The following is a 9408-nucleotide window of genomic DNA, read 5'->3' as shown; positions in this document are numbered from 1 at the left end:
TACCCCAAACCCCCTTTGTCATCCACGAAAATCAAACTAATTTAATAAAAGTAAACATAAATCATCTAATATAGTCAATAAGAGCAATAATCAGTTGTCTCATTAAATTGAATGAAGTGACAATGTAAAACAATTCAAACGAGAAAACTAACGGCCTTATTTACATGAAAAAATGAACGAAAAACAAATATGTAGCACATGAATAAACGACTACCACTGAATAACAGGCTTCTGACTTGGGACAGGCACATACATACATAATGTGGCGGGTTTAAACATGTTAGGGGGATCCCAACCCTCCCCTTACCTGGGACAGTGGTATAACAGTGTTTGTTTTTGATTTTTTTTGAATGGAAAGGTATGCACTATACCTTCAAGTAAAAAAGTGGAAATATATTGAAATTTGATTGATTGATTGATTGATTGTTGGTTACTTAACCTCCAGTAGTAAATATTTCATGCCTGTTCAGGACAAAAATAAGTTAACAATAAATACAAAAGGTAGGTCTTGTTATAATATAGGCCATCCGTGAAGATGTTCGAAGAAATTTAGACTGCCACTGAAAAATGAGGATATATTTGATAGGGACAAAAGTTTTGCCTAGCAACAAGTCACCTACGGACCCCACAAAGAGTTGTTGCAATGGTAAAATTATAAAACATTGAAAAACGCACTCAAAAACCTTAAGGAAGAGCTTGACTAAAAAAAATGGCAATAAATCCCACAAAATTTACAAAAGGAGTGAAAATCAAAAGTATTGAATTGAATATAAGGGTACTCGTACTTGTACAACACGTATAATAGTCAATAAAGACAATAATCATTTATCTAGATAAATTAAATGACAAAATTGTAGCTAAAATAAGACAGTAGAAATATGTATATTGAAGTTCACTTGTCTTGTGAAACGGTATAGTCTTGGTTGAAGGCCTTATGGTGAACTATGGTTGTTAATTTCTGTGTCATTTGGTTTCTTGTGAAGAGTTGTCTTGTTGGCAATCATAGCACATCTTCTTTTTTTTTATATTTAACATGTTAAAAACATCTTAAAGACACTAGGTTTAAGATAATGTATCAAACTTCCGTTACTGTATTGATAAGATCGTACAATGTTAGATCAACAGTGCCCCAATCCTTGTAAAAGTAAAAACAAAATGAAATTTGAAATTTGAATGTGCATGTATTGTGAATTTTAATTACAATAAGCAGTGTGAACGACACGAAAATAGAAAACAGCACGAAAATAGAAACATGATATGATCAGAAACTACGTACAAGAGTTAACCAACCACTTTCAGACCGATTTTGGTCAGCAAACTGTAAAATAGTTTGCAGAATTATTGATATTTTCCAATGCACATAATACATATATTAATAACAAAGGAATAAAAAACACAATTGAATAGAAAAATTAAATAAAAAAAATAAAAAAACAAATCATGTACACATTATATATATTTATGTGACCTTCTTCTAGTCAACTTATATTCTTTATTTATTAGTTCCTTATTTTTTTTTTATATCAATTGTCTCTATTTTTCAAACATTTTGCCCTTTATTCCCTATTATGTATATTTCAGCACCCTATCATTCTATTATGTATCCCCTTTTATTGTCTATTTGCCTTGTCTATTATCAACTGTTTATTTCCTTCATTCTGTACATTTTAAATAATATTCTCCATTTTGTAAACACAATCTAGACTCTCAAGAACTGAAATAGTCAGTCATATCTTGTTTACTTGTCGATGTAAATCTTAATTGAAAATATTAACTTTTTTTAATAATCCAAACCTGCGACAATGAAATCGACATTTTATAATTGCACCTTATAATATATAAAAATAAAAGCATATTCATTCTTAAACTGAAAGCCGAGATGTTTTATGCATGCATAAAAACGTAGACAATTTGCGTTATCAACAACAAGTTCAAAGAAGACGATTTCCGTTTCTTTAGGAGTTTCTCTTGTATTCGGCAATGGTTTGGCTAATTGGTATGTCGATATTAATGCCGACTTGGTATTAATTCTGTGTGATCTTTTTAGTCCTTTGATTTCTATGAGATGTTTAGATGCAAAGTTACTGCACCTGTTAGTGTTAACAAAAGGAGACGCAAAGTCATAATGAACTGGCAGACCATGACGTTCATTGGATTCAATAAGTAATGACTAGCTGTAGGACTTCCGACATAATTTGGTATGTCATATTCGTCCTCAGTGGTAGCCACTGTCTGTTGTCGAATCTTTTTGATAGATTTTGGAAGTTTTAGTAATATTGATTTAATTTCCATTCCTGTAACTAAGTTTTCGTTTTTACTTCTTTTCCGTTTTTGCCTTTCAATTACTGACGTTGGTATTTGAGGTGTAGCATGAATATTGCTTTCCGTATCTTCACCTGTTATACGCCGTTGGTTCGGTTCTTATTAAGGTTAAATATCATATCTACCCTGGCAATTCAATATATTATAAGATTGACTGTCCTACTGGTTTCTATCGTCCCTCTTCTTTGACATCTCTATGTTGTTACCCAACAATAAAACTCGACACGTTTGTAATCCGTAATATAAAATTAAAGTACATTTGTAGCTAGCGATAGATATTACATATAAGCAATGGTTGGTACATGCATATTTTTGCTGAACGTCCAATCGCAAATATTTCACGCATGTTAAGAATGGGGTTAATTGTGTAACTAGGATTCATGGAAAACCCCATAATACATTAAATAAAGAATAATTTCAAGTTGTGACAAATAAATATACCAAAAAGGGAAGTAAATCAAAAATAGGAAACAACACACAAACCAAACTATTCAAGGTCAATGTACAGTCTACTTAACGGTCACCTTCAGATCTTCAATCACTTAATGTAAATAAATCTCATGAAAGATGTAAACATCCATATACGTATTTCTTAGTTCAAAATATAAAAATAATGAATTAAACATAGTATGTATACATTAATATTTCGCAATAAATTACTAAAATGAAAAAAACGAAAAACAATGCTGAAATATTTCGTATTCTCGATCCTGTCTCGTTTCGTTTCTTACTTCACTCTGTTATAATAAAATGCATCATTTAGATATTTAAAAAGATCATCAAATATCTTGTTTCAACAAGTTATGGTTTTTTGATTGAAGTTAATACAGTTTTCTTTATGTAAACTAAAATTGTTTAACACACTCTAAATGTACCATGATACTCTATTTCATTAATCTGTTTAAGTAATAAATACATTATCCCGTTTTAGTCAAATCGTGCATATCTTGAATGCATGACAAAAGTTTTAAGAAAGTATTTTGATACGAATAACGGACGAATGGGTAATTATATATTAATTACTATTTGTAACTAAGATATTTGAACATACACAAATTAGATTTCAATGAACCTGTAGGAGATCGGTTTAGCAGGTAGGTTTTTCTTTTAATTTGTTTTCATCAGTAACGATACCCTAGTTCGTTTAAACTATTCTTTTACTCAACGATTCATTACAAATTATATCTATATTATTTGGACAAGGATTCCCGATCAAGAAGTTGCATTGTTAGGATGCGTCTTAAACTTGCAATGAAATGAGAGTTACTGCTCCGGGTTGAAGGACTCACTGTGACTTTGAGATAAAGAACAGCAATTAGGGCGCAGTTCTTTTGCTTTGTCTGTACTGATTTTATGTTAATATTCAAAATCATGAGCCAAAACGAAACTCACAATGCCATGGCAAAATAAAAACACATAGTTCAAAAGACGAAGAACAGTTTAAAAAGAAAACATAAAGATTTAGAAACAAGAACCCCACAAAAAAACGGTGTTGATCCCGAGTGCTCCAGAAGAGTAAGCTGATCCTACTCAACAAGCTGCACCTGTCGTGTTGCTTGTGTGATTACAGGGCCTTGTTATGTATTTTCATGTAGGTCACATACGAAGAACATAGACCGGTTGAAAAAAAGAACTGGAGTGTTGTAACGACCATTAAAATATATCCGTCGTCATGTATAAAACTATTGTCGTGTTTTTATGATGATGTTTTAAATAGTCAAGACGACGACGATGAATAAAATGTCGACGACGACGATGATAATGTCGATGATAATGATCTATTCACATACACATCAAAATTCACACAATTTGAACCATGAATACTTTCAAAATATGCATATATCTCCCATTTTCGACACGAGGGAATAACTATACCAAGTCGGGACTATGACTTATGTTTTTAATTCGTTTGGTGTGTTTGATCTTTTGATTTTGAAATTTGTTAAAGAACTTTTCGTTTTGAGTTCAATATATTTGTGTTTTTCCTTTTTCACAATTTCTGTAGATAAGAAAACTTTGTAAACAAATAATTAACCAAAGAGATCATAACTCAAGAGAAAAAGAAAGAGATTCGAACTATTTGGATAACCAAGCGTCCTTTTTGTGTGCATTCTTCGAAAAAGAATTAGTCATGGACCAGTGGTATACGTTTGTGTTAATGTGTTAAGAGAGACTGACCATATACCATGACATGAAGGCATCATGCATGTTGACCAGGTGCATAGATTAAAATTATCAAAATCCTAAAGTTTTACTATGGATGTTTGATCACAAATACTTAGTAGTTTCCTTGGAGAATCCAAAAATTTCAAAAGAGGCAGCCCACTGACTGTCTGAAATGGATCCCGCTCCAGTCATGCTTCAGTGCGTCCCTATATTATCAACAAAAACATTTCCCGCAAAAGGCGGGGGAGGGGGAGGGGGTTAAAATGGAACATCAATGTGTTTATCTAAGGTAAGATATGATCATCAGACCGGCCTAAATTTTAATTTTCATTAAACCGCGAAACACTTTCTTTTAATTATTCTTTTTTTCATGTTGTAAGAACCTCTCATACCACTCTATGTTAGAATGAACTCAAAAAGGTGCACGTGGAGTTCTAATAGTACACATGGATATTACTATTGAAAGTACAATATAATTTCTAAGACGTTTACATTTCGTTTTTATCCAAACAAATGTTATATAAAACAAGTAACAGACATGATGAAATGTCACACCACATCTTCCTATATACATGATAAAGACTAAATTACAGGTTCCTGATTGTTCAAATTACAATATGAAACTAATAAGTTTAAGCTAAAATATATGTGATATATGATCTATGAATATGCACTCAAAATTGACCTGCTGGTCTATTAAAAAGTAAAAACACAAAAATACAAAACTCCGAGGGACGAAAGATACCAGAAGGACAGTCAAGCTCATAAATCGATAATAAACTGACAACGCCTGGCTAAAAACGAAAGAAGATAAACAGACAAACGATAGAACAAATGACACAAGATAGAAAACTAAAGAATTAAGTTTGAATCCATTGATTTGATATCAAGCAGCAATAGTTGTTTTAATAAAATAGAATGATACATTGAAGTTGTAGCATTTGTAATTAACAAATTAACAGTATTCTTCTTAATAATACAAATGTGTCATGTAAGCAAAGGGAATTTACTGTTCCAGATTTAAACTGAATTTCATGTTTTTCTTGTATTTTATTTGTATGTATGCTTATTCAGCTTTACCCCCCCCCCCCCCCCAAAAAAAAAAAATAAAAAAAAAAATAAATAAAAAAATATAGTTATGAGATTCAGCACATTTTTTATAATTTTTACACCGCATTTTGATATATTTTCCTACTTTTTATGCCAAAGAAAATTGATGGAAGAGAAAACAAATTCCTAAAATTTTAAGTGCCTGAATCAAACTTGGTTTTCATCAAAAGCTCTATTATAGTACAAATATATGCATATATTGTTGTATTCTTTCTCCACAGATTTACAGAAAAAAATACATTGGAAAAAGAATTTTGAAAAAAAATGGTATACATTTTTCCAACTCTTCTAATAGTATGCCTCTTCACTGGTTCCAAGGCATCATGGGAAGTAATCTATCCAAGTATGTTATAGATGGAAATATTCTGAAACAGTGATCAATGTTACATGTATAATAATATATAACGAAAACATATTGGAAAACTTAAAAGACGTAAAGTATATTAGATATACAATTTTATTCGTGTCATATCTTATTGATACAAGCATATTAAAAGACCTGTGTATGAAAAATGAATAGTAATTCCTTGCATTAACTATAGAAATAAAAAAAAAAAAAATATACCTCATAAAACTTCATCAGACATGTTTTTGAGATGCAAGTCGTTTGAAACAACTAACAATGTCATAGCATATATACGAAAAACGAAAAATAAAACACCGAATAACATTTTATAATACAAATGACTGACCACACAAACGTCAATCTAACTGGTTTGCTCCTGATGGGTGAACAGATTCTGCTACACATGTTGCACCCGTCGTTTTCATCACGTGAAGGTGACATGACACAATCGTGTCTACGAGCTGATAGACAAAATACTGTCGGTCCATCAGAAGACGCGTTACATCCAAATTTAAATTATCAGTAATTGTTGATATCCATGTCATTTGGTCTCTGTTGGAAAGAAGTCTTGTACCATATATACTTCTTTTAAAAACAAAAGCCGAGACAAAGATGAATGAACAAACTAAAAGTTAAAAAAGACGGACACACTTCGAAGATACATTTGTAGTTGTAGTTGCGTTAATAATTCTAGAGGATTTAAAAACAAAATACATACTAGTATACCAAACCGAATTGATATTAGATCATTAAGGTATCAGAGTGGTTTTTTTTCATAAACAGTTTTTAAAATACTTCTTTCAGGATTTTACTTTTATATACGACGACGAAACCTATAATTATTTATATCTAATTTTACCTTAGTCTATGGTTTGAAATTGAAATTTGATTTAAAATTTAGAACTCCTTTTTTTACATTTAAAAGTGTATTTCTAGAGATTTATGTCGCGATTGTTTTAGTCGCTGTGTTTATGTACTGCGTGTATTTACAAAGATACCATCGATGTTGTTTCAGACACCAACTGGTGTGGCATTTTGAAAGGTGACATGGCCAATATCTCTGATCTTGGAAGTTTGGACCAATTAGACAAATGCTGCAGAACTCATGCATATTGTCCTATATCTATAAATGCATTTGAGACACAATATGGAATATCGAACACAGGAGCTACTACAGTGTAAGTTTAAATAAATAATCAACTTGAATTACGGATTATTCTATGACCGATAAATTTCACGACTGCTGGAAATACAGTCCAAATAAACAGCCCTGACCGATCTAAGCTAGTATAATATTTAAAATATGACAACGGTAGATCAATTGCAACAGAAACTGCGTATTTAAACATCCCAAATATATAGTAATTTGTTTGATTAGAAAAATTAGTAATAAATGTTTACTAAGGTTAAACAATTGAACGTGGCTGCGAACTTGTGTAAATGTGAAAGAGTCCAGTACGGAAGCTGGAGTTACTGGACACAAGTGATAGCAGGAGAATAAATGATGGTAGGGAAAATGAGTGACTCTTCTATGTTTTTTCATTAGTGCCCTCTGGGGAAACTGTCCTGAGGTTTCTTATCCAAAAAAATTCCCGAGTAAGTCTGTCGGCCTTTGACCAATCCTCGTTGTGATCTATGAAAGTGATGGTATGTTTTTTTAGATCAGCTTGGGCGTGCCCAGGTGATCTCAAATGACGACTTACGGGGAGGTCAGGCTTGCAGGTGTAGTCACCACGACGACCGTTCATGCGTTTGTTGAAAGGCTGATCTGTCTCGACAACATACTGCATGCCACATCGACACTGAAGAATGTATACAGCATTCTAGGTTTTGCAAGATATTTATACATATATGTTACATGGAAACTGAGAGTTGGTAGACAATTTTGATTAAAAGATATCCTCTATCTATTTTGCAAACGCTTTGGGAATTTTGGGTCCTCAGTGCTTTTCAACTTCGTAATTTATTTTTGCATTCTTAACTTTTTTGATCCGAGCGTCACGGATGAGTCTTTTGTAGATAAAACGGGCTTCTGGTGTACAAAATTGTAAACTTAGTATTTAAGATGCGTTTATTCATTTATTTCGAAAAAAAGAAGTCTGGCGAAAAATAAAACAGTAGCCTGTTTAACCATATAATGTTCACAGGTACGATTGTGCTTGTGAAGATGTCCTCTATGAATGTCTTAAAGCAGTAGACATAAGCCAACAGAAACATGCAAATGCTGTAGGCATGTCGTACTTCAACATGCTGCAACCTAAATGCATAAAAAAGGAAACGACATGTGTTTCTAGTTCTAATTCGTAAGTAACAATTTGACACAATTACTTCTGATGTTGGTACCAAACATATTAAATTATATTCATTTGCTAGATTACTTTTTTTTAATTTTGACAAAATATAAACTTTTATCTTTTTTCAAATACAAGCTTGAACATCACATTTTATCGGACAATGTCATTTAGCAGTTAGACAAACGCTTATATATCGTTTTAGTGTGTAACCAAGATTTAGTTTTTTCTCTATCGATTTATAAATTTTAACGGCGGTATACTACTGTTGCCTTTAGTTATTAACTTATACATGATATATTTTATGCATGTGTTTTGAAATTAATTTCACATAATGTATTTATTCGGAAAAAAAACATTCCTTGAAAGCCGGTTTCAATATATTCACACATAAATTTATATTTAAGTGTAGAAAATTTGTTCAATAATTTGTATTCTGAGTGTTGTATTAACAAATACTGAAAATGTTGCCTTTAAATTAAAGATATATTTTGTTGTTTTAGATTTTGGACATCGATCCGTCGCTGTGTATATAGGTCAGGCTATAAACTTTTCTCTGGAAGACGTTGGGAATAGTTTGAACGATCACATCGTTTATAGAAATTTCTCCATCTATAAATAGGTTGAACGATGACATCCATTAAAGAAATTTCTTTATCTATAAATAGTTTGAACGATGACATCCATTAAAGAAATTTCTCCATCTATATATAGTTTGAACGGTCTCATCGATTATATAAATTTCTCCGTATATAAATGAATCAAGTACCGAGTTTCATATATTAACTTTTATTAATTTTAAATTGATCTGAATATGTTTTTGTTATTTTAATATTACAGTCTTTGTTGAAATTTAATTTTCTATATTTTTGAATGAATTCTTATTATAAGATGAGATTTGTTCGTTAATAAAAGCCTTCTACATGTTTTTTAATGTACAATTCGTGTGATATAAATATAAAATAAAACTACACTTCTAGATTATCACTTTGTATTTTCTGTAAAAATAGACATGCTGGATATACACGTGTTTACATCAATGAGACCCCAACCCAGCATTACAAATTACAAAAAAAAAATAATTCAACAACAGAGAGAGGTTATTGATAACATTCCAAGCTCGGTCTACTTAATCTGATTACTCTAAAGAAAAAAAATATTTAAAACACTCAT

At 31.4% G+C, this 9408-nt stretch overlaps 1 protein-coding gene across 1 annotated transcript; it reads left to right on the top strand.

The window, feature by feature from the left end:
- The first annotated feature begins 3382 nt into the window (after positions 1 to 3382).
- LOC134726804 (phospholipase A2-like) lies at positions 3383 to 9161 on the top strand. Its single transcript, XM_063591218.1, has 5 exons — positions 3383 to 3416; positions 5820 to 5941; positions 6960 to 7122; positions 8092 to 8247; positions 8739 to 9161. Exons 2-5 carry the CDS (start codon positions 5863 to 5865, stop codon positions 8809 to 8811), a joined length of 471 nt encoding a protein of 156 aa, XP_063447288.1. The 5' UTR covers positions 3383 to 3416; positions 5820 to 5862; the 3' UTR covers positions 8812 to 9161.
- The last annotated feature ends 247 nt before the right edge of the window (positions 9162 to 9408 follow it).

This window comes from Mytilus trossulus, chromosome 7, assembly GCF_036588685.1.
Source record: "Mytilus trossulus isolate FHL-02 chromosome 7, PNRI_Mtr1.1.1.hap1, whole genome shotgun sequence".
NCBI classification, from domain to species: domain Eukaryota; kingdom Metazoa; phylum Mollusca; class Bivalvia; order Mytilida; family Mytilidae; genus Mytilus; species Mytilus trossulus.
Note: the sequence above shows the minus strand (reverse complement) of the source record. Positions and strands in the feature narration are given on the sequence as shown.

Bases quoted from the DNA above. Each gene is read 5' to 3' on its own strand.
- LOC134726804 (XM_063591218.1), top strand. From the start codon at position 5,863: ATGGTATACATTTTTCCAACTCTTCTAATAGTATGCCTCTTCACTGGT. The intron at 5,942-6,959 runs GTATGTTATAGA...ATGTTGTTTCAG, and splicing joins ATGGGAAGTAATCTATCCAA to ACACCAACTGGTGTGGCATT. The intron at 7,123-8,091 runs GTAAGTTTAAAT...TAATGTTCACAG, and splicing joins AACACAGGAGCTACTACAGT to GTACGATTGTGCTTGTGAAG.